Consider the following 24,825-nt stretch of genomic DNA (forward strand, 5'->3'; position numbering starts at 1 on the left):
TCGGGACAGACTTTGCCCCTGTTGTTTGGGAGCTATATGCTGCTCTGCTGTTGAATAATTGACAAGAATAACAGAATAACAAGAGTCGGAAGGGACTTGTAGTCCAACACACACACCCCGCTTAGGCAGGAAACCGTATAATCATTTCACACAAATGGTTATTCAATCTCTTCTTAAAGACCTCCAGCGTTGGAGCATCCACAACTTCTGGAGGCAAGTTGTTCACTGGCTAATTATTCTGTCAGGAAATTTCTCCCTAGTTCTAGGTTGGTTCTCTCTTTGATTAGTTTCCATCCATCACTTTTTGTTCTGCCTTCAGATGCTTCGGAGAATAAGTTGGCCCCCTCTTCTTTCTGGTAACCCCTTATATTAGAATATTGTTATTATATCACACCAGTCATTCTTTTCATTAAACTAGACATACCCAATTCCTTCATATGTTTTAGCCTCCAATTCCCTAATCATCCCTAATCAATATTTGTCCCCTATATTTAACTCCAGTTCTGAGTAAGTACCTTGGCATTCAAGGCAAATTCTACTTTTCATTTTTTTCTTGCAAACCATTAAACCATGTTGCTTTTAATGCTGCCAAATTCTGTTTCAGAGCTTGCATTGTTAGGACAGAGATAGTAAAAACAGACTATTATTTTCACTCTAACTAGAAACAAACAAGGCAGTATATAAAAAGTGTGTGCCTGTGTGTAAACTACAGAACTACTGAATTATTAACTCACTTTGCAAAAATGTAAAAACACATAATTATAAAATAAAGTATAACTTATACATACACATTTTATTTTATACCTTATTTTTAATTATGTTTTTACATCTTTGCAAATCCAGTTTAATAATTTAGTAGTTTAATCTTAAATATTTCTAGTGCCCTTGTGGTTGTATTTTATTGTTCCATTTTATTCTTTCCCTTATGCATTTCCATGTGAGCTTTGTAACAGTAAACTATTGTAGTGAGTACTCAGATAAATATGTTATGTTCTTATCCAACATAGACAACACCAGCACATTTTATTGTCGCTTTTTTGGATATTAAGGAAATTTTTCATGTGGTTTTCCACAGCAACTTCTGCTTTGTTTATGATATAATTTTCAAAGCGTTATCTATATTTTTTCTGTTTGCATTAACATTTATGTCGTATTACATTATTAAACACACTGTTTATATTTCTTTCCAGTTCCTTCGTTTGCTATAATAAAAAATGCAATGCCCTACAATGTAAACATATACTTTTATCACTCTGATTACAGATGGAGCTTGCAGTAGTTCTTGGCTAGAGACATCTAATTATCCTTTGGTAGACACAACTTATCAAGGACTTTTGTGGTCAGTGTTTACTTTTATAGCTCCTGGGAATCAAGTAATTCCAGCATCTCAAAATATTATTGCCTTGAGCCTGTACTCTGAAAAAACCCTTTTCCTCTTACCTCATAACATGAAAAGCAGTGGAAGTTATCAGCTCATTGTGGACAGCAATGCACATGTAGCGAGGTTCATGGAAAGCAGAAGGGATTGTTCGAGAAGTATAGCAGAGAAAACTTCCCCAAAACAAAAATAGCATTTCAGCTAGACAGCAAGAGATACAAAGATTAGCAGAGATATGGTATTATTCTTCTCATAGTTTTCTGTATTCTTAACCTATGTCTCTAGATGGTATATTGGATGGATGGATGGATGATGGATAGAGGAAGGAAGGAAAGAAAGAAGGAAGGAAGGAAGGAAGGAAGGAAGGAAGGAAGGTAGGAAGGAAGGAAGGAAGGAAGGAAAACAGATATGGGATCATATTCAAAATCTGCTAGGAAGACATTTCCCAACATTCCATCAGTTGACTCATTTCTGACCTGAAATGGTTGGAGTTGACAAAATTCTAAGAAGGAACACTCAGTTGCGTATACAGAGATACAATTCTTCCATTTAACTCATCATATGGTGTTTCACATACTAGAACTGAAGTTCTATACCACTGAAGTATGTACAAATTATTCTTCCGCTAGTGTCTGCGGCCGCATAACTATTCATAATCATCTCATTGGCAACTCAAAGCAGAGGACATATATTGCTATTTATTGCTGCAGTAAATAATAGAAGCAAAATGTTGAAAACAAAACAGGCATTATGGAGGATGGAAGGAAAAGAGACGAAAGGAATAGATAGGATGAATGTGGAAAGATGAAAGAGAATAATTATTCAAGGTGAGAGGATACTTAGGAAACAATAATGATATCATGATTAGTTATAACTTTTGGCATTGTGCTTATTCTGAGGAAAAGAAGTAAATGCAGAATCAGTGGGTAATGAGTTTAGGAAAGTGAAAGGCCAATGGTAAGATGAAGAAAAGAAAAATATGCAATAAAGACTGTACAAAGCAAAAGCCAGGGTTAATTATTATTTATATAGAAGAAACAGATGTCAGCTGCAACCATGTGATCAAAACTCTATCTTTCCCCTTTCCTGTCACATGGCAAAAATCCTCACCCACAGCCATCATATAATCCCATCGATCTTGATCACAGGTGTAAAACTGGAGACCCCTAGGAGTCTGTGAACGGACTACCAGTGGTATATTTTTCTCAATATTCTCCAGCATCCCCACTGTCCATGCAGCCAAAAACCAAAGGACCAACAGCAGGATCAATGCCAGTTTCTTTAGCACTCGCCCGCTGGACATGTAAGAGACTCGCTGAGCCGTGTGAGACAGAAAGACTTTTAATATCCTGTGGGACAAGAAAACAAAAGTGACCTGATCTAAAGAAGAACCATCCTCATTGTTTCTTTGCAAAATGAGAATGATTTACAGTATTCAAGTACATGAAGAAATTGGGGGACCTATGGAATCAAACATCTCTAAACAGTTTCTGCAATGCATTGCTACTAGTTGCTGGTTTAGGTATTGCAAGTTAGCTTTAATTGTTAACAATTGTTTTTTTTAATTTTGGATCTTCATTTTTTAAAAAATAGTCTTTTGATTATTGTGAATCCTTCTAGTGGAAAATAAAATTAATAAACAAAATTAAAATAAACACTGGGAAAAAATCTAAAAATTGCAACAAATAAATAATGGACACTAAGAACTTAAAGACTGTATTAGAGCTAGCATTTAATCATGCTGGACGTCATTCAGAAGGTTTGCAAAGCTTGAGAGGAAAAAAATTGTGCTCAAGACAGAAGACAAAAAAATGGGTCCTGATTGGGATTTATATACATTTTTTAGCTGAGTTAATAATTTCTTCTTCAGAGAAAATTACAGTTCCCAGGAGGCCCTGGAAAAAACAACACAGTTAAAATGGTATCAAATCAGAGTAAGCAAATAATATAATTTATATGAGAATTTTTTCTGGCGTTTCTCTAACTAATGTGGAGCCAGTGTACTGGATTAAATGGATCACTGGATTTAGAGGGATTGAACAAAAGAGGGATTCAGCTGCCAGTATTCATTCTAATCACAGACTTAAGGAAGAAAAAAAAAAGTCCAAGGTTCAATCCCTCTATTTCATCCAACTTCATGCAAAAGTCTCACCTATACAGTTTAAGGATGATTGTTCCATAAACAATGGCAAAACCCAGCATGCGCACCCATCGCAGGACAATGCAGCGGAAGATACTCGGCTTGAAGTACAAGATAAAGACCTGCATGAGAAGGAAAGGCAAATATAGTAATGGACAGACAAGGTTTCTTTTCTCAAAGGGGCATTGAATTGGGGGGGAAGGAAGAGAAGGGAAACCTAAATTTGGTCTTGGTCTGAAACAGACTGTCTTTGCACAATATACTCGGTTAATTGACCATGATTGATTAAATAAATTCAGTTCTTTGGGTTTGCACTGAACTATATACTAAAGCAAAATATGATTCAAGCTTCCCAACTCAGCTTTCTGTCCTTGAGCTATTGATTAATCAGATGCCTCAGGGCTATCTCACAAAGCAGATTATTCTAATAAGCCTCATTTTTTTCATAAATATAATATTTATGAATGTTAAGATTTGTATTTTTCATAGTTTATAATCATCAGTCTATGCATATATGCATGGTTTCTGCACCACTTTTTTATGTATTCAAGTCATTGATACCTTCTGGACTAGTTCCTTCAGTTTTCCTTGAAGATTTTTCCAAAGTGGTTGCCATTGCTTCTTTCCTAGGGCTGAGAATGTTTGTTGGTCCAAATTCACTCAGCTGGCTTTGTGTCTAAGATAGAACTAGAACTCACAATCTCCCAGTTTCAAGTTCAGTGCCTTAGCAATTACATCAAACTGGCACTCAGCACTGTGTGCCAATGCTAAAAAGATAGTTCAAGAAGTACAGCAATTTCTCCAAAGATTGGTTTAGGCTCCAAAATGGTGCCCAATGTTATGGGGCTTCCCTTTTTGTGTCATCAGACTCTGGCTCTACTCTCAGAGGCTGCCATTTCAAGCGCACATTCTTTGCCTCAGCTTACCCAACATACAGTACATGTTTTCCTTTGGATAGCAGTATGTTGACAGCGTAGCCTAAACCTGCTAAACCCTTTTCAATTCTCCTTCCTGTGAGTCAGGGCGCTGAAAATTAGTTTTCTTTCCCAGGAGTAACTCACACTGAGATGGTGAACCAGGCCATATTCATTTTTCTTGGTGGCCCAGTACTATTGATGTACCTCAGATAACTGAGCCCCTTTGGATCCAATCCAGATACTCACAGGAAAATAGAGCAGGAGTGAACCAAACAGTATTGTCTCCAGAAGAATAACTCCTGAAGCCCGAATCCTCTGGGAAAAGAGAAATCAATGTGAAATGATGGTGCTTTGAAATCAAGGTTGGTGATGCTAAGGTGGTGCAAATTTTCAACATGCAAAAAATAATGGCAAGTAAGAGAGCAGGACAGCCATTTTATAAACCCAGGTAATGTTCTACTGCTCACCATGGCCCGTACCTTGCTCTTCCTATAACGGTAAGAAATTAACATGTTGAAGAAAACTGTCAGCATACAGAAGGCCTGGAAAGCAAGAACAATAGCCCGTAGAGACCAATCTTCCTGGATCAGACATGGTTTGCCATCAATGCAAGCCATACATCCTTCCCAACAGGGATAGCATTGCAGCAAATTCCCAGAATCCACTGCTCCATACTGGGAAGCACTTTGTCCTTGGGGTGGGAAAAAGAGTAGAAAAACAATATATTAAAATAGTTGATAACTATTACTGATCACCATTCTGAATGTTCCTCTACATTCATATTTAAAGAGAAGGCGTAACATTTGAAAAGTTTTGAGTAGACATCTGCTCTCTTGGTCATTAGATATAATGGTGTCCAATCCAAAATGTACATATACAAAAACTTAATTCATGCTTGAATATTATTTTTATTTTTTAATTTTCGCATTAAAAAAAACTCGCATTCCAAGTTTAAAAGAAAAAATATACATCCTTGTCCTGGTTTTAGAGAATTTGTGGAATTTTGGCAACTTTTTAGCAAAACAAATTAAGATAAAGTCTCATTAATCTATATACCATCCATATGCAGTATATGGAGTATATGGTTTATACTACCATATGGAGTACATTCCTATTACTGTCTGGAGAGGACCATACCTGCCTTCCATTTAGTTTTTTAAAGCAAACAGAGACAATCTCCACTATCCAGAAATTGTGTCACTGCCCAAATCCAATGGCAAACTGACCAAATCTCATTCATTTATTTTGGGCCTGGACTTTTGTCTCTTAGGGAATCTCCCAAAGTCTATCCCTGCAAGTGCAAAAAATGGACCAAAAGTTCAATTTATATCCCTTGCAGCGACAACACTGGATAATCTTTTGTAGACCTTTGATCTCTCAAACATGATCTGCTCTATGTTCAAGTTAGAAATATGTTAGGAATAAAATGAACAAAGAAAACTGCATGGCAGTTCTAATTCAGCAACTAGAGTCTGACCAAATACAATGGTTGTTAAGTGAGTTTTCCCCCATTTACAACCTTTCTGGCATAATTGTTAAGTGAATCACTGCACTTGTTAAGTTAGTAACATGGTTGTAAAGTGAATCTGCCTTCCCTACTGTCTTTGCTTTTCGGAAAGTCACAAAAGGTGATCACATGACCCTGAGATGCTGCTACTGTCATAAATACATGCCAATTGTCAAGCACCAGTGTAATGTATTGGCCTTAATTGCTGTAATCAGTTGAATGATTGCTGACTTCCGGTGGCTCCGCGGCGCCGGAGACAGCCTTCCCGGGCTGCCCGCGGCTCAGCTGTGTGATTTTCGCCCGAAACAGCGCCAATCAGCTGTTCGGGCGAATTTGAAGCCCCCTCCTTGGGAGAAGAGGAGGGGGTGAGGCCCCAGGTAGGGGTCGAGTTCTCCGGGGCCGCCTGAGCTTGTTGCTTGGGCGGCCGAAGGATTGAACTCCCCCGTAGCCTGGGTCGCTCCCAGCTGGCCAGCGCCTCTGCTCCTGACTTTATGGAGCGGAGCCAGGCGTCTGCGACCACCCCTGCCTGAAGGAAGGACTATGGAGCAATAAGAGCAGGCAGAGCGGTACAAGAGGAAAAGGTGAAGAGGATTATTTTATTTTACTCTCGAGCTTAATGGTTTTTTTAAACTTAAAGTGAAAGTGCGTCATAATTGAAAGTTAAAGATGGCGGCTAAACCTCCCCCTAAAACTCTTCGGAGTGCTGGAACTTCTCCGGTGCAACAATCTTCATTACAGGCGTTGCATCCTCCTGATGTATTGACACCGAAGGACTTACGAGATGCTTTGGAAAAACATGCCCAGGTAATTTTGGAAGCAATGGGTGATAAATTTGCACAGATGGAGGAGAAATTGAAGAAGTTGGAGGAGAGAATGGAGGAGAGAATGGAACAGAAGTTCAGTGTGATGAAGGTAGACATTTTGTCTTCAGTGTATAAAGTGGCTGAATGTGTGGAAGTTTTGGAGGAAAAAGTGGAAGATTTGACTCAAAAGAATGCTATATTAGAAGCAAAAATATTGGAGAATGAAGATTTAAGAGACAAACTGGATAGGGAATCGAGTCTGTCTCAATATTTCCAGATGCAGTTTGCTATTAGAATCAGAGGTTTAAAGGAGAATATTAAGGAAGATTTAAAGCAGCTGGTTTCTGAGGCTCTCGAAGTGGTATTGAACCAGCCAGCATCTGAAATAAAAGGAGGCATGGATAAAGTGTTTCGTGTGAACTCATGGATTGCTAGACAGAGAAAGTTGCCTAGAGATGTGGTGGTTTATTTTGCAAAAAGGGAAATTAGAGATGAAGTTATACGAGCTGCCTATGATACTAAAGTCGTGATTGCTGGTCAAGAAGTTCTGGTTCTAAAAGAAATTCCTCCAAAGATTTTAAGGAGAAGGAAGGATTTTACATTTCTTGTGCAAGAGCTTAAGCAACGAGATATAAGGTTCAGATGGGAGATCCCAGCTGGGTTGATGGTGATGCATGAAGGTAAAAGGTACCGTCTGGTTACTGTGATGCAAGCACGTGATTTTTACAATAATATTTTAAAAGCAACCCCATTAACACTTTTGGAAGCTGCAAAGGGATCTGGAGAAGGAGAACATCAAGAGGCTGAAGATGGACAGACAGAGGAGAATGGGTCTGGAGGAGATCAAGATATAACACTTTTGGATGATCCCAGAGAACAGAGGGTGACGCGTGCTGCTTTAAAACGATCAAAAAAGAAAAAAGAACAAGATCAGCAGAAGTCTATGGAACTTTCACAACGTACTTACAGCCAAGTAGTGGGAGGTGGGAAAAGATTTGGGTGAGGAATGTAAAATTTATACAAGTTTGAAATCTAAGAGAGAATTTTTATAAAATGTTTTATAGATGGTATTTAGATTTTAAAAAGTTAAGTATGTATCTGAATTATTAGCCTAAAAGTTGGAGGTGCAGTGATGAAGATGCAATATATTTTTTATATATGGTGGACTTGTAAAAAGGCTAAGGCTAAGAGGAACTGCCGACTATAGAAGAGTGGACTTTAAAGGATCTGGTTGAAATGGCGAAGATTTCGGCCTATTTGAAAGATTACTTGCAAGAACGTTATATTATGGAAGGGAGAAAATGGTTTGAGTTTATCCAGAATAAGTATAGGGTTAAGAAGTTTCATATTTGAATAAGTCTTCTTTCTTTGTTTCTTTTTCTATATTATTATTATTTTTTTATATATATATTTAATACTACTAAGGTTTGTTTTATCCTATATAAGCTAGAGAGATATTCAATATTATTAAGGTTTGTTTTATCCTATATAAGCTAGAGAGTGATGGATTTTAGAGTTTATAATTGTTAGTATATGATTGTTTATGATTGCTTTTTATATATATACCTTGTATTTAGCTCTGGGAAGTGGGGGGGGGAGGGGGGGGAGGGGGGGAGGTAGGGAGGGGGGAGGAGGGAGGGGGAAGGGGGGATTTTTAAAGGAAAATTGTATTTTAAAACTTTTCAATTAAAAAAAAAAAGTTGAATGATTGCTTAACGGCCGTATTGCTTGAAACCCAGACTGCTTTTCTCCAGGACTATTAACTGTGTTTTTATGCGGGAATTGTTACTTTGATTCTATTGGGTGCCACCTAGAGGCGATCCGTGTATATATAGCTGTTAAACAGCCATTAGGGCTGCTTCTGTTGTTAAACAATAAACTTGTTGCTGTTTCACCGCTCTGCCTTGTCAATGCCTAACCGAACTGAATACATAACAGCCCGAATTTTGATTATGTGACTGTGGAGCAGTGTGAAAAACATCTTAAGCCCAAATTGGTCATAAGTCAGTTTTTCAGTGGTGTTGTAACTTTGAATGGTCATTAAATGAATGGTTATAAGTCAAGAATTATCTGTATGCTACATTGCACTTGAGTAGGTAAAATTGCTTTTTTATTTAAGTTGGGAAAGAAATGGTGCTCTGATTTTATCCCAAATGAATGTTTTAGCAGAAGCAATAGAAAATCTGTAGTGTGCTCATTTGGGATAGAACCAGACACATATTTTTCCCAATTTAAATTAACCGGCAGCCCTTTCTATATTGTCAGATGTATTGGTCTTTTGAAAGATTGCTGAACATATATTTAATAACAGACTGGACGTATCTTCCAATGACCATTGAAGATCGAACAGGAAATTAATGTAGTTATAGGAAATTGAATGAGAAACAGCCAAAAAAAGCCCATAGAGTTGCTAACTACAATATGAAGTATACAATCTCACAGTAATCATTATATTAATATCTCAACATTTAAACATATTAGAAAATCATTAGGTAGCCGCTAAGGACAATAGAGATTCTGGAACAGCTAATTTGTAGTCTTAAGTTCTAATCAAACAGGTATTTAGGAATAAAAACCCATTTTCATAACTGTCTGGATTTGGAAACTGCTATATCCGTTTTTTCATTATTTTTTTCTTCTTCAAGCTATTTTCCAAAATATCTCCCATAAACACCTGCCCCTTTCCTCTTAAATTTCTTTGCAAACTTATCTTTTCCAGGAAAATTCCAAAGTATATATAATTGACACAACCACATATTTATTTCTATTTACCATGTCCTCATTTCCTCTCCATATTTTGCCATTTCCACAGGGTTGTCCTGTGGTCCCCTTGGGTAAATATTAATATTTTATTTTTCTAAAATGCTATATATCAGGCCTATATAACTTATAATAGTAGCTCAAATTATTATATTATTACAAAAAGCTGTACTTTGTCACTATTTACCAGACCAGCCTTTACTGATTGAAGAAAGATGGGAGGCGGCAGTTCTCTGTCCTCCATAGAAACCTGGCTTGCAAAGACAACTATATTTTCCAAGAATAAATCCATGGTTTTCATCTGGGATGCACTGAAAAGAGAAATGTACATTTGTAAAATAGTCTTTCTCCCCACCAAACTCTCCAAAAGTAACTTGATTAAAGACAAGCTATTGAAATGCTCATGGTTTGAATGGTTACGTTCTTCTGACTGGTATTCTTCCAATTTATTTTTCTTGTTCCTTCTTCATATATAATCTTAGAATAAACCCCCCAATTTTTGGCATCATAAACCAGAGATTTTTAGGCTGTGTTCTGCAGAACCCTTCGGTTCTGGAGAATTTGATTGGATTTCATTATTTTCCTTCCTTCCTTCCTTCCTTCCTTCCTTCCTTCCTTCCTTCCTTCCTTCCTTCCTTCCTTCCTTCCTTCCTTCCTTCCTGCCTGCCTGCCTGCCTTCCTGCCTTCCTGCCTTCCTGCTTTCCTGCCTTCCTGCCTTCCTTCTGCATTGCCAAAACAAATTTCACTTTAGTGCAAACAAGGTATTATGAGAATTTTTTAATTGACAGTTTTAGCAACCTCCTTAGCAAAAGTTTGAAAACTCTTGTCATAAGATGCTGTGCAAAGTTATAAAAATTATGATTCGGTAATAGTATTGCACAAGCAAAGATTGCCTTTGAATGGAGAGACTGCAAGGCAATATATTTACAGTTTTCTCAAGGACATGGCTGCTCTCTGAGAACCTTAGTAAAGAAGGTACAACTTAAATATTTTAAACAAGTTATGTGAAGACAAAAGTATTGGAAAAGACTCTTTTCAAAGGCAATAACAAAAAAGATTGACAGAAGACAAAGTGGCTAAATATTATCAGTGATGAACTTAGAAGACTGTGAAGAGGCAGCTTTGACAGAGACCCTTGGTGAAATGATGTCCATTGGCGCATTGAGTCATTATAGTACACAGTATCAAGCAAGAGATGAAGAATCAGATACTGAACCAAAATTATTCTTTTCAAGGAAAATGTCTGAGGAAAGTTCTGTTTGACTTTGAGTAAGATTTAGGCCCTGAGAGTAACCAATGTAGAAGAAAATCATTCTCATATGTCTTATTTCCACAATATATTCAAGCTAGTCAGTCACTAATCCAGTTAAATCTCCTTACTGAAGGGTTCTAGCACCACATTGTCACATTAACTGTGTCAAGAGTCATTATCTGTGTTAAGTACTGGGCTCTTAAAGTATACCACGTGGGTTGCTGGAGCAGCTAACGGCTCTCCAGCAACCCAGACTACAAGTCTCCTGTGCTGCAATTGGCTATCTCCAGGTGACAATGGTTGATTCAAATCTATTGGCTGCTGCCTAGGGGCTAGACTATATATTGTGGCTAGTTGCAGCCTTTTCCCCAGTACAGTTTCTGCACAAAATAAACTATGAGTTACCTTGTACTCATTCCTGCGCCAAAGAACCCGCTATTTAACAGTGGCGACAAAGGATCCTGCTTCACTGATTAAGAGTTGAAGTCTATGAAGGAAAGGCAGCACACGCCGGAGGGAAAAGGCATTCCCTCCCCTCTCTCAAGGTTGGCTAGCAAGCTACACTAGCGACCTCGTGCTCAGTGGACTCATTCCCTGAGCCTGGAAGCAGGATCCGGAAGAATGCAGGAACCAGCAAAAGAATGTTGAAGGTTGGGAAACTGAGAGAATTCGATGTGAAACACCTGGAGGAATGGCCATCATATCTATCACAAGTAGAAAACTACCTCAGGGCCAATCAGATCGCGGAAGAAGACTGAAGGTCACAATGCTACTCTGCTTGTGCGGCCCAGCAACCTTTGATTTGGCTGAGAACCTTTTCATGCCGACACCAATCGAAGCAGTCTCCTACGCAGATCTCAAAAAGAAGCTAACCGGGCACTTCCAGCCCAAGATGTCTGAAATGGTTTGGCGGTTCAAGTTCGACCAAAGAGTGCAGCAACCGGGTGAATCAGCTTCCGAGTTCATAGCAGGCCTGAGGCAGGCCGCATGCCTTTGCAAATTTTCAAATTTAGAAGAGTGACTACAAGACCAGCTCGTCTGCAGCCTACAGGACAGAACGCTTCACCAGAGACTCTTTGCTAGGCCAAATTTAACATTTTCTGAAGCACAAGATGAGGTGATAGCTGACAAAGCTGCCAGGGGCGTCGTTCAAACAGTGCAGCCCACCAAATCGACAAAGTTTGAAGAAATGGTCCACCATGAGGACGCCAAATGCACCGAAGAAGTCTCCAAGGAGGAAGAACCTGAAATCAACTGACTCCAAAAGCAGCCCAACACGCAACACCGAAACAGCCAGCATCGAGAGGACAGTTACAAGGCAGTTCTCTTACTGAGATGTAAGGGGTGCGGCGGCAACCATTTTCACACCAACTGCAGATTTCGATCAGCCACGTGCAGAGCTGTGGAAGGACAGGCCACATCGCAGTGGTTTGCAGAGCCTGCCAGAGAGACCGGCCACCCAAACACCAGTCAGAAGAACAGACTAGGAGAGGTACTGGGGCCCAGGGTCCAGTTAGTGTGGGTTTTTTCAGAAGCTGTAGAAGCATATGCCACACCGGGGCTCGACGCCCTCTCAAACCCAAACTTAAGCTCATGATATAGCTACAAGGAGTTCCATGTAAGATGGAATTGGACTCTGGCTCTGCAGCTTCAATTATTTCTCAAGACACTTTTAACTTCGTGTGTAGGCGCAGTAACAGTTGGGCCAAATTAAGACCCTCAGATATAATCCTAATGGATTTTCAAAATGCTCACATTAAAGTTATGGGAGAAGCCACTTTGTTGGTAAAGTTTAAAGAGTTTTTGAGGCACCTGGATGTAATAGTAGTAGGGGGCCAGAGAATTCATTGGACTTGATTGGTTTGATGCCTTAGGTATTCAGATTACTGGCATAAACCGGACACAAACTGCAGACCTCGCGTCAGTATGCGAGGAATATGCGGATGTTTTTGATTCAACCCTAGGCATATACACAGGCCCGCCTATCTCATTTAAGTTAGATCCCAATGTAGTTCCAATCAGGGTTAAGCCTCGTAGGGTCCCCTTTGCCTTAAAACATAAAATTGATTCTGAAATTGATAGGTTCGTAGAACAGGGCGTGTTACAGCCTGTTGATGGTGGGGAGTGGGAAACTCCTATAGTCACCCCACTTAAAGCCAACGGGGAAGTTTGCATTTGTGCTGACTATAAATGCACTCTAAATAAAGCCGTCAAGCAACACACTTATCAGGTCCCAGTGGTCAATCATATGTTAGCCTCCTTGCAAGAGGGTACTATTTTTGCTAAACTTGATTTAGCACAGGCCTATCAGCAATTGCTGGTTGATGAGGCCATAGTTGTGGCTCAAACAATTGTGACTCACAGGGGGGCTTTCAAAGTTAAACGCTTACAGTTTGGAGTCAGTGTTGCTCTGGGTATTTTTCAGGGAATCATGGAACGTACACTCAAGGGTATTCAGGGCGTCTGCCCTTATTTTGATGATGTTCTTATTGCAGGGGAATCCCCAGAAGTGTTGGCCAGTAGGCTCAGGGCTGACTTGCAGAGGCTTCGCGACGCAGGCCTCAAATTAAAAAAGAACAAGTGTAGTTTTGGGGTTTCTTCAACAGAACTCCTGGGTTTCCGAATTGATGCTAACGGCATTCACCCTGCTAATTCTAAAGTGAAGGCCATTAAAATGGCTCCTAGGCCAAAATCTAAAGGAGAGCTACAAGCATTCTTGGGCCTCCTAAACTTCTACCACACATTTCTACCTCATAAGACAGCAGAATGAGGAGGGGGAATTGAAACTTAGGAATGAACTAGAATTACAAGGTATAAAACTCGATTGGTGGGCCTACTTACAAATCCAATCGAGATTTAGGAAGGATAAAAATGAATGGGGGATATATACCTCTGAAACAGCATTGGACAAAATATTATTGGGACCGGACTCTAAACAAATAAGGAATTTTTATAAATTACTTTTGGGATATAAGCTGTTTGAAGAGCAAGTGAAAGACCCCATGTTGATCTGGGCTAACAATTTAGGACATAACATCGACCTAGATACTTGGCAAACAATTTGGGATAGGAATAAAAGGATAACACTGGCCTCATCGTATAAAGAAAATTTATTTAAAATGTTTTACCGATGGCATCTCCCCCCAGCCCGCTTAGCAAAAATGTACACAACAGTATCTCCCAAATGTTGGAAGTGTTCTGAAGAGATAGGCACATACTTCCACACGTGGTGGTCTTGCAGTAAAACACAAAAATTTTGGAGAATGATTTGGATTTGGCTGAAAGAAATATTGAAACAAGATCTGGAGTTTAGTCCAGAACTTTTCTTGTTGGGAATCACGAAAGAGAAATATCCTAAAGATGTGCTATACTTAACGATCCATATTATCACAGCAGCTAGAATATCATTTGCGCAAAAATGGAAAAAGAATGAGATCCCAGGACAAAAAGAGGTTATTAGGAAAATTTGGGATTGCGCTGAAATGGACAGATTAACTTTGGAATTAAAGAATAAAGATCAATCAGACTATTATAGAATTTGGAACAAATTGTATCTTTGGATGGATAAAAAGAAAGGTCTCTATTAGGTTTTACAGACTAGCTCACTGTTTTAAATATTGTGGTATTTCACCGATTTGTAATCTAAGTGTATTTAAGTGTATTTTTGATGTACATATATACATGTATATATATATATATTTAAACATTGTAGACAAAAAGGTTTGTCAGCTCGCTGGTACTGTGTCCAATGTTTTTAAATAATAAATTTAATAAAAAAAAAAAAAAAAAAAGACAGCAAGAGCAGAGCCCCTCCACAGGCTTCTAGATAAGAAAGCTCCATGGAAATGGACTAACTTACATGAAAAAAGTTTCCAGGACTTAAAAGCACTATTGTCAGAAAAGTCCACAGTAAGAGTCTATATGTCTTGCATGTGATGCATCTCCCTATGGGGTAGGGGCAGTTTTAAGTCACATAGAAAAAAAATGGGAAACAGGTTCCTATAGCATTTTACTCAAGGACATTGTCCTCTGCTGAGCGCAACTATGCTCAGATTGACAAAGAGGCCCTGGCCATCGTTGCTGGAATAAAAAAAATCCATGACTATTTATATGGCAGGGATTTCACAGTATACACTGACCACAAACCTCTGTTGGGACTTTTCACAACAGACAAACAAACCCCCCACATACTATCTCCAAGAATGCTGAGATGGTCTATTTTTTATATGCATATAATTTTAAATTAATTCACAAACCGGGCCAGGAAATGGGCCATGCTGATGGCCTCAGCAGACTATCACTGCCACTAATGGATCCAGTTCCAGCTCCAGCTGCTAGAATATTGTCCATACAGGGCATACCTGAATTTTCCCTCCATGCAGGGGACATTGCTGCTGAAACTGCCACAGATAATATACTTAGTAGAGTGTTGTCATGGGTATACACGGGGTGGATGGATAAAAATCCAGGCTCAGAATTTCAGAGCTATTTTGTCAGGAGGCATAAGTTATCCACCCATAAAGGGTGCATTTTATGGAGAAACAGTTATAATTCCCACTTCCCTAAGAGACAGGGTTTTACAATCATTACATGAAGGCCATCCAGGCATTGTCAGAATGAAAGCTTTAGCTAGAAGCTACCTCTGGTGGCCTGGCCTTCATAAGGCCATTGAGGCTCAAGTCCATGGTTATTATACATGCCAGCAATCTAGGCCTGAAATGCCACAGGCTCCAATTCACAGGTGGGAGGAAATGCACACTCCCTGGTCTAGGGTTCACATAGAATACGCTGGGCCCTTTCAGGGACAGCTCTTCCTTATAGTAGTGGATAGCCACTCAAAATGGCTGGAAGTAATTCCAGTTCCTAATATGACTACTGCTAGGACCATACAGGTGCTGAGAAAACTGTTTTCCACACATGGGTTGCCAGATGTCTTAGTTTCAGACAATGGGGCCCAATTCACTGCTGCTGAATTTCAGGTCTTCCTTAGAGCTAATCTCATCAGACATGTAACGTCTGCGCCTTTTCATCCATCTTCTAACGGTCAAGCTGAACGCATGGTGAGGACAACAAAGGAAGCACTCAAGCGCATTGTCACAGGTGACTGGCATCACAGATTGGCAGATGTTTTACTCTGCCAGCATTCTACGCCCTGCACTACTACAGGCAGAAGTCCTGCAGAACTACGTTGGGGGAGGCGTTTGATTACTAAACTGGACAGGTTGCATCCAGATAGAGTGGCAACAGAAGCCTCTTGACCAAAACCCTCGAGGGGGCTGCACATGGGCGATTGGGTTTGGGCCAGGAACTATGGTCATGGGAATCTGTGGGTTCCTGGTCAAATTACCAAGGCATCTGGACCCCTATCCTATAAAGTGGGGTTGGAGGGAGGGCGAGTTGTCAGACGCCACATTGATCAGCTCAGTAAATGGTTTCCAGAATGGCCACTAAGTGAGGACTGCATCATAAGTCTCTCCCAAGGTCCTCAAACTTGCAGCCAAGCCAGTCCTCACATGGACTATCAGGACTTTTCCTTCTTAACTGAGGCAGAACCGGAAGGAGAACTGGGGAGCCCTGGAGTGCAACATGGGTCCCCTGAAGGAGCAAGCCAACTGAACTTCAGCAACCACTGTGTCTACTCTGCCGAACAGTCTGACTCTGGGGTGGGCCAACCTGGAGAGGCCAGCCAGAGTACATCGAATCCCCTTGACTCAGGAGCACAAAGGGACACAAGTCTACCCAGCCCACTGGGTAAGCTGGTAGACCACAAAGTGATGGGAACTCCAAGACGTTCCTCTAGGGCACACAAGCCTCCTTCATATCTTGCAGATTACGTTGTAAAATAAAGAGCTATATATTGCTGTAATTCCTGTTGCCACTACACTACAGAAACTAGTGCTATGATGTAACTATCTAAAAGTGCCATTTTTGAAGCCTATTCATTGAGACGTTGTTTAATAACATTGTAACCTACGTTGGTTTTTTTTTACTTTTATTATTATTATCACTTTTATTTTAGTGTGTTTGGATAATGAGTCTTGACAATTGTTGAGACTAATTGGTGTTATTATGGTCTGGTCTAAGAGGGGAGGGGTGTTATGTACTGGGCCCTTAAAGAATACCACGTGGGTTGCTGGAGCAGCAGACTACAAGTCTCCTGTGCTGCAATTGGCTATCTCCAGGCAGCAATGGTTGATTCAAACCTATTGGCTGCCACCTAGACTAGACTATATATTGTGGCTAGTTGCAGCCTTTTCCCCAGTATAGTTTCTGCACGAAATAAACTATGAGTTACCTTGTACTCAGCTTCGTGTTTTCATTCCTACGCCAAAGAAACCGCTATTTAACAATCTGGGAATACAGAATTCCCACCACTTTCTCTAGGAAGCCTTAATAATTCTGAAGCACTTGTACCAAAGCGTGTTAGCAAGACTTCATTAGCTGTGGTGATGCAGTGGTTAGAATGCAGTATCGTAGGCTAACTCTGCCCATAGGCAGGAGGTTGATCCTGACCAGCTCAAGGTTAACTCAGCCTTTCATCCTTCTCAAATCAGTAAAATGAGAACCCAGATTGTTGGGGGCAATTTGTAAACTGCCCAGAGAGTGCTGTAAAGCCCTATGGAGAGGTATATAAATCTAAGTTCCATTGCTATTGCCATAACTCCTTTCTTATTGCCAGCATGGTTGAATTTTACAGTCAATGAATTTGGGAAGTACATGACTTTGAATTCCTGAGCTGCTCCAGACTCAATGACACATGATGGCAAATTTAAATCTCCAGGCACTATTGGCCTTGGAGACCCCACAGCCACCAGCTAGGAGTTCAGGCAAGAATGCTGCTGTGTAGCAGGGAAGTCAATATAGCAACATAAACCCAAATGATCCCTAAAGCCTGACTTCAGTCAGAGGATGTCACATCCACTTAATTGTAGCACAAAGCCTCTGAAGCCCTTTAAGTCTTCTCAGATAACAATGGCTATCCCACCCCTACCTCCCACTCATCATTGATGCTACATTTAAAACCCAGGTGGGCACACCTCTGAGAATGGAAATCCCTTCTTTGGCATCAAGTCTCAATTGTACCACTAGCTCAGCCACTTTATACAGAATAAGATTATGGATAAGGATTGCTTTGTTATAGACCAATCTGACATTAAGTAACAGCAGCCAGAGACTGGGACACTGAGGATCTGATAACTTGGCATTATAGGTGAATACTGGTGCCTTAAGGTAGAATTGGTTTCAAGCATTAAGTTTATCTTCTGTGAGGTGAGCCTACCTCATGCTCCCACCAAATCTTTCCCTGCCCATTATAATCTGGATGCCATTCCCTTCCTTCTCTCCTGTCGTCCTGTCTCCTACCAGCCCAGTATCTAACCAACCAACCAGCCAGTCAGCCAGCCAGGTAGCCAATCAACCAACTACTGTAAGCATCAAACCGTCTATTCCAATCAAACCCTCATTCAGCAGTGGCCCTTCCCCCCAACGCATACAATACATGTGAACTACCCTTATAGCACAACCATTTTCCTCTGTTCATATTCAACATTTCTTTCCCTAGGCATGGAATTCCTGAGTTGGCAGCTGCCACAATATAATTCTAAATACACAAGTTTCCATCTCCAATTCAGGGCAAACTCAAAATTCCAATGATCCACTTAGCACATGAGCAGATAGTCCATCAGACAAATCTTAGTTTTCACTCAATGGAATTTTTTTTAAAAATAAACTGCATGAACAGGACCTTACCTGTAATCATGGGAAACTGGTGGCTAGCCAACTGTAGATGTCAACTCCTGGCTGAAAAGCCCAAGCAAGCAAAACATCAGAACCTTTGCAAACTTCTAATGATTACTTTTATTGAGCAGAATCAAACCGGTAGGGTCAACAGGAAGCTAGCTCTAAGGAAATGGTGGGAAGCAGTTAATTAAAAGAACAAAACTTTTCCCACCCCACATTATCCAATACATCTTCTAGTAATTATTATGAGAACAGACTTTAGTTTCGCCAAAACAATTCTTCAGCAGCTTCAGGTCTCATGCTCATATAGGAAACCTATAGATTCAAAGCTCTCTTCCCTCCCTCCCTCCTCTGTTGGCAAGTTAGAAGCACACTGCAGTTCTAAAGGCATTAGGGTTTGTAACTTGATAGGCCACCCCCCCCTAGAAAAGAAAGGGAACCTAGAAAATAAAAGAATACACATCAACACTTGCTAACTTTTGCCTTCTATCAGTCCTGGCTTTTGGGGAAACTTTGTGTGGAATTATTTTACCAAACCAGCTGGTCTTAGCAGTGGTCTCCTTGTATGGCTTTAATAAGCTGCAATGGAATACTGGAAGCACTTTACCCAATAACCTTGGGTAGTTTTAACTCTACAGTTACTGGGTTGATTACTTTCACTATGGGGAAAGGACCTATGTATTTCAGACCTAACTTCTTGCAACTTTGCTTCAGCTTAAGGTACTTGGTAGATAGATACACTTTTTCTCTTTACAGGGAATGTCTCCTGGGGAGCTTGTTTCTTGTCTGCCTGTTTTTTTCTGATTCTCTTAGTTAAAGCCCTCTTCCCATTGCTCCAAACCTTTTAGAAAGAACCCACCCAGTCACTTAGGGTGGTTGAGGATGGGGTCTCTTGGGGGCACTCTGGAATGTGTACGTACTCCTTCCCCATGGCTAACTTAAATGGAGTGAAACCATACTGCTATGCACTGCATTGTTATACGTCATTTCTGCAAACAGCAAAAGATCTGACCAGTTCATTTGTTGATAGTTGACATAGCAATGCAGGTACTGTTCCACTATTGTGTTAGTTCGTTCCACTGATCCATTAGTGCTCAGATGAAAGCAGAACTGAGTCCCTGGGAAGACCCAATCATCTTCAGAAACAAACCTAGCAGTGAACTGGACACACACACACACACACACACACACAATTTGAGATGATGCACTTAGGTGCTCCATGCAGCCAATAGATGTGCTGCAAAAACATCTTCGCTAGCTTCTGGGCTGAGAGAAGACCAGCACGGATGATGAAGTGGGCTTGCTTGGAAAACAAGTCTATTGCAGTCCAGATCATGGTGTTTCCCCACTCTCAGGCAGCTCCACTATAAAGTCTATGGCTATCTCCTCCCAGGATCTGGTCAGGTCAGCCACCTGTTGTAATAATCCTGGACTGTTTTCTGGTAGTCTTTCACTGGCCACACAGACAGCACAGCTCCCCACATAACTTTCCATGTCCTTTTCATCTTTGGCCACCAGAACTGATGACTAGCTAAATGCAGTGTTTTCAGAAACCCAAAGTGGTCTGCTTGCTTAGCATTGTGAGTGCATTGTGGGACCTGCAGTTGCAGGTGGTCTGGGACATACAATTTATCCCCCTTCCACGCCAACCTCTCCCACATGGTCAACTCCCTCTGATGAGCCACAAACCATGCATCAGTTTGCAGCTCTTGCTTCAAGTGCTGTGCAAATTCATTGGTGCGGGCTGAGCTTCTCTTTTTCTCCTGCCATCTGGTCCTTGCTTGTGCTGCTATCAGGAATGACCAAACTCACCACTTCCTGCCAAGTTCTTTTGTATTGGAGCATGCAGGACAGGGCATCAGCCAGGAAGTTCTCCTCCCCCCCCCCGGAAATGTACTTTAGCTCAGAGTCAAATCTTTTGACATACTGCACCCATCTGACTTGTTTTGGAGAAAGTTTTCAAGGAGTCCTTAAGGCTTCTAAGTTTTTATGGTCAGTCCAACACTTTGCTCCCTTCCAGGAATTGTCTCCATATTAGTAATGCCCACCGCACAGCAAAAACCTCTTTCTGCCACACTGCCTGTCTCCACTCCATTTTGTTCAGCTTTTGAGAGGTGTATGCTCATGGCTGCAGGTTCCTCCCCCATTGTGCTGAAGGACGGCTCCCCCAGCCATGTCACTGGCATCTGCCTGAATCATGAAAGGTTCCTCTGGGTTAGGGTGCTTTAGCACTGGCTCAGCACTGAATAGCTCCTTCAACTTTTCAAATGCTGCTTGGCATTCCATTGTTCAGTTCAAGGGCTGATTCAGCCAAGGCTTTTGTCCCTCCCCTTCGTAGTCTTTAACAACTCAGTGATTGACAGAGCAACCTTGGCAAAAGAAGGGATGAATTGCCTGTAGAAATGTGCAAACCCCAGAAAACCTTGCAGCTACTTGCAGGTACAAGGGGCTTGCCACTCCAAGATGGATTTCATCTTCCCTGGATCCATTTCTGTTCCATTGCATGACATGCGGTAGCCCAAGTAGTCCAGTTTATATTTGTGAAATTTGTATTTAGACAGCTTGGCATACAGCTTAGCATACAACAGCTTCTTTAGCACTTGCCACACAAGCTTCACATGTTCATCCATCGTCTCAGGGTAAATCCCTGAGACATCCTCATGTCATTAAGGTACACTAAGACCCCCTTGTAAAGATGCTCATGCAGCATCTTGTTTATGAGTTGCATGAACACTACGGGAACCCCCTGTAGTCCAAATGGCATTACTTTAAACTGGTAACTCCCCAGGGGGCAATTGAAGGCCGTCTTCCACTCATCACTTTCTTTAATTCTCACTTGGTAGTATGCCTCCCTCAGGTCTAGTTTTGTGAATGTCTTCCCCTTGGCTAAGTGGCCTAGCAGGTCCTTCATGGGGGGGAGGGGGTACATGTTTTCCATGCACACTCCATTAATTCCACAAAAACCCACACACTATCTAAGTGACCCATCTTTCTTTTCTTTAAAGATACTGGGGCCGTGACTTGAGATTTCGTGGCTTGAATAACCCCCCTTGCTAAGTTCTTGTCAATGTACTCCCTCAGCTCCTTCATCTCTTTGGAATACATCTTTGGTTTGGGAGTTTTGCTCTGAGCAGGATCTCTATGGCACAGTCCGTGGGGTGATGGGAGGGCAGGACGTCACTGCTTTCTTGCTGAATGCTTCCAGGAGGTCTCAGTACTCCCTTGGGACAGATTGCAGTCCCTCCCCTCCCTCTGATGCACTCTTGCTGTGCTCAGAATTCTCTTCACCTCCCTTACCTTCTTGGGGTGCTCCTCCTTCTTTCATGGGGGCTCGGGGCCTACTTCCCCATGATCATCCACCTCACAGCCCTCTTCCAATAGATTCAGGGGGCCCACTTGGCTAGCCAAGGTAGGCTCAGGATCATGTCCTCTGCCATCTTTGGGGTGACCATGAAGCAAATGTTCTTCTGGTGCTCCCCTAATTCCAGTTGCACTGGCTCAGTCAGATGGGAAGCAGCCTATCAGTGAGGCATCAACCTGTTCAAACTCCATGGGTTTTTTAAGCTTCCTCCCATGCAACCCCAACTTCTGCACCACTGCCTGACTAGGCAATGAGAGCAACCTGAATCCACGAGGGCTTTAACTACTCCCCTTACCCCTGAGGGGGATGCCTTGATGCCCATGCCAACTCAAAGTGGTTAACTGGTCCACTCACCATCAGGTCATTTCCTCCCTCACTCTTGCTATCATAAAGAACCATCAGTAGTTCCTCTTTGGTTGGAGTTCCATCCCTTCCACTCTTGGGAGGGGAGTCCTCAATGACCTGAGTTGCATCCCATGGCTCCTCCTTTCCCTTCTTGGGTGGCTTCTTTGGCTTTGGAGTCACAGGAGCTATCTGGGGTGTCGGCACTGGGCACATTGCAGCTCGGTGGCCCTCCTGGCCACAGCAAAAGCACATAATGGGCGCACGCTCAGCCAGCCTTGCAGGTATCGGGGTTGCTGCTGCCAATTGCTTTCTCCCCAAGGCACGCTTCTCCTGGACCTTCATCAGGCATGGGCCAACACCTCCACTGCTCTTGTTCACTGCCAGGTCCAGGTCCAGGTCCATGGTGTTGACTAGTTGGTACCAGTCCCCAAGCTGATTTGGGATCCCTTGGGCTGGACACAGATAGAATAGGTTGCAGCTCAGCCCCTCTCAAAAGTACTGGATCAGGAGCTGCTCTTGCCAGTTCCTCAGCCTCCCTGCAATCTGCTGAAGTCTTTAATGTACTCAAATATAGTTCTAGTTCCCTGCTTGACGCTCTGGACTTCCAGCTTTACCCACTGGGTCTGCACGGGGTCCCCAAACCGGGCTCTGAGGCCACAGAGGAAAATGTATGGATCTACCATCTACAATAGGGGCACTTTCATTGTGAGGATGGTCACCCACTCTGCTGCCTTCCCGTTGAAGTTAGCCACGATGACATCCACCCAGGCCACATCATCAGGATAATCATCTCTGTGTCAATCCAGACTTGATTTAGGAAAAACATCAGCTTTTCTGGGCTCCCATCGAATGCCGCCTTCAGAGGTGGAGGTGGAGGTGGCCTGGGTGCTGGTGCCAGCTTGAGGCCACTGCACCCATGCCCCATGGTCTGGGTACTCTCTGGCTGCATTCCATACCTGTGCCTCAGTGGGGGTTGCCAACCCACTCCCTCAAGCCGCAAAGCAGGTGCTGGTGGTGGGCTGTAGGCTCTCCACTCTGGACTGGGTTCTGGCATGGAAGAAAGCCCAGGCAGCAGGCTAACTGTCCCTCTGTCATCACAGCTGCTGCTCTATGAAGTGCTGGGTTGAAAGGATCGGTGTTGGCCTCAGGGTTGGAGCTGAACCCCCTTGGGGTCTGGAATCCAGCTGTGGGACTGACTCTCCTTCAGGCTGCTGAACTGACTGGCTGCCGCACTTTGGCAAGTAGCACTTCCTGGGTGCCAATCCCTCCGAGGCTTCACATTTCCACCACTCCATCCACTTGGCTCCTTCAGGCTGGGGGCAGTACGATCGGAACTCTGCTCCGATAGCTCTCTGCAATTCTTCTTTCCACCTCTCCAACTCAGGCCAGTTGAATTCTGCCACCACCACCCATCTGCTCTGGGGTTGGCTTCCTCTGTTCAACTTGCTGCTTGGGTCAGGTTGAGGCTAGTGGGCTGATGAAGCTGCCTTCAGCTCCAGCTGGAGTTCCACTGATTGATCCTGAGCCGGCTTCAGACAGCTTCAGGCATCTTCTCCTGATTCTTCACCACCCTCCTGGAGGCTCCCAACGGGATGTAGGGGCCCAGGACCTCTCAATGGAATTTAATTTGTTTAGAGAGCTAGTTTAGTGGCAACCCCCAGCTGAAAAGCCCAACCAAGCAAAACATGATTACTTTTATTGAGCAGAATCAAACCGGTAGGGTCAACAGGAAGCTAGTTTTAAGGAAATGGTGGGAAGCAGTTAATTAAAAGAACAAAACTTTTCCCACCCCTCTCTGACAGTACAGGTCACATTGTCCAATAGATCTTTTAATAATGATTATGAGAACAGGCTTTGGTTTCACCAAAACAATTCTTCAGCAGCTTTGGATCTCACACTCATATAGGGCACATGTAGATTCAAAGCTTTCTTCCCTTCTTGCCCTCTCTGTTGGCAAGTTAGAAGCACATTGTGGTTCTAAAGGCAGTAGAGTTTGTAGCTTGACAGTAGAATTAGATGGGTTCAATATTTTCACTTTACCTGACTTTACTCTTATCTTCCAGCAATTCACCGCATTGCTATAATAAGATGTCTCCTGCCAGACAATAAGATGTCTCAGCCATCCTGCCCCAATAGCTTCTCCTAGCCCACTGAGAACTTCAAATGGTATCTTCTCTGCTGCCAGACCAAGATGATAATGTCCACCTCAAAATTTCATCCAGCTTAAGAGTTCATCTCCATACAATGAGAAGACTGCATTCTTCTTCTTGGCACTTCTCCATGGTATCCAGTATGTCCTTGTGTTCAACATCAACTCCTGCCTGGAACACATTCCAACCTCTAGATTTCCTTCAACATTTTACATAGCTGTTCCAACAAACTTCACACCAACAACAAGCATGCTCATTGGTAACAAACTACAACTGCCATGCCCACTGGTAACAAACAGATTTCCTGGTTGTCATCCTAGTGATCACACTGTTTGATAAAAAATTTACTTCAGCATTGATAAAGGAAAGCAAGTTATGTCCATGTAGCCAAAGAGTGCATCACTCTTGGTAGCAAGTGGTCCTCTTTTGTGTATTGCAAACATTCTGTGGCAAAAATAGATAATGACCATGT

General features: G+C 42.0%; 1 protein-coding gene across 1 annotated transcript in view; it reads right to left on the bottom strand.

The window, feature by feature from the left end:
- GPR179 (G protein-coupled receptor 179) overlaps positions 1–24,825 on the bottom strand; it is a gene marked incomplete at its 3' end in the record, with an annotated part of 50,165 nt that overhangs the window by 11,798 nt on the left and 13,542 nt on the right. The window contains exons 3-8 of the mRNA XM_083378970.1: positions 9,708–9,816; positions 4,915–5,126; positions 4,682–4,750; positions 3,531–3,640; positions 2,489–2,727; positions 1,441–1,579 (exon numbers count right to left, since the gene is read on the bottom strand). Of these exons, the coding sequence (XP_083235096.1) occupies positions 1,441–1,579; positions 2,489–2,727; positions 3,531–3,640; positions 4,682–4,750; positions 4,915–5,126; positions 9,708–9,816 (878 nt within the window). The remainder of the gene's footprint in view (positions 1–1,440; positions 1,580–2,488; positions 2,728–3,530; positions 3,641–4,681; positions 4,751–4,914; positions 5,127–9,707; positions 9,817–24,825) is intronic.

The sequence above is a fragment of the Vipera ursinii genome (genome assembly GCF_947247035.1).
Source record: "Vipera ursinii genome assembly, chromosome: Z".
NCBI lineage: Eukaryota > Metazoa > Chordata > Lepidosauria > Squamata > Viperidae > Vipera > Vipera ursinii.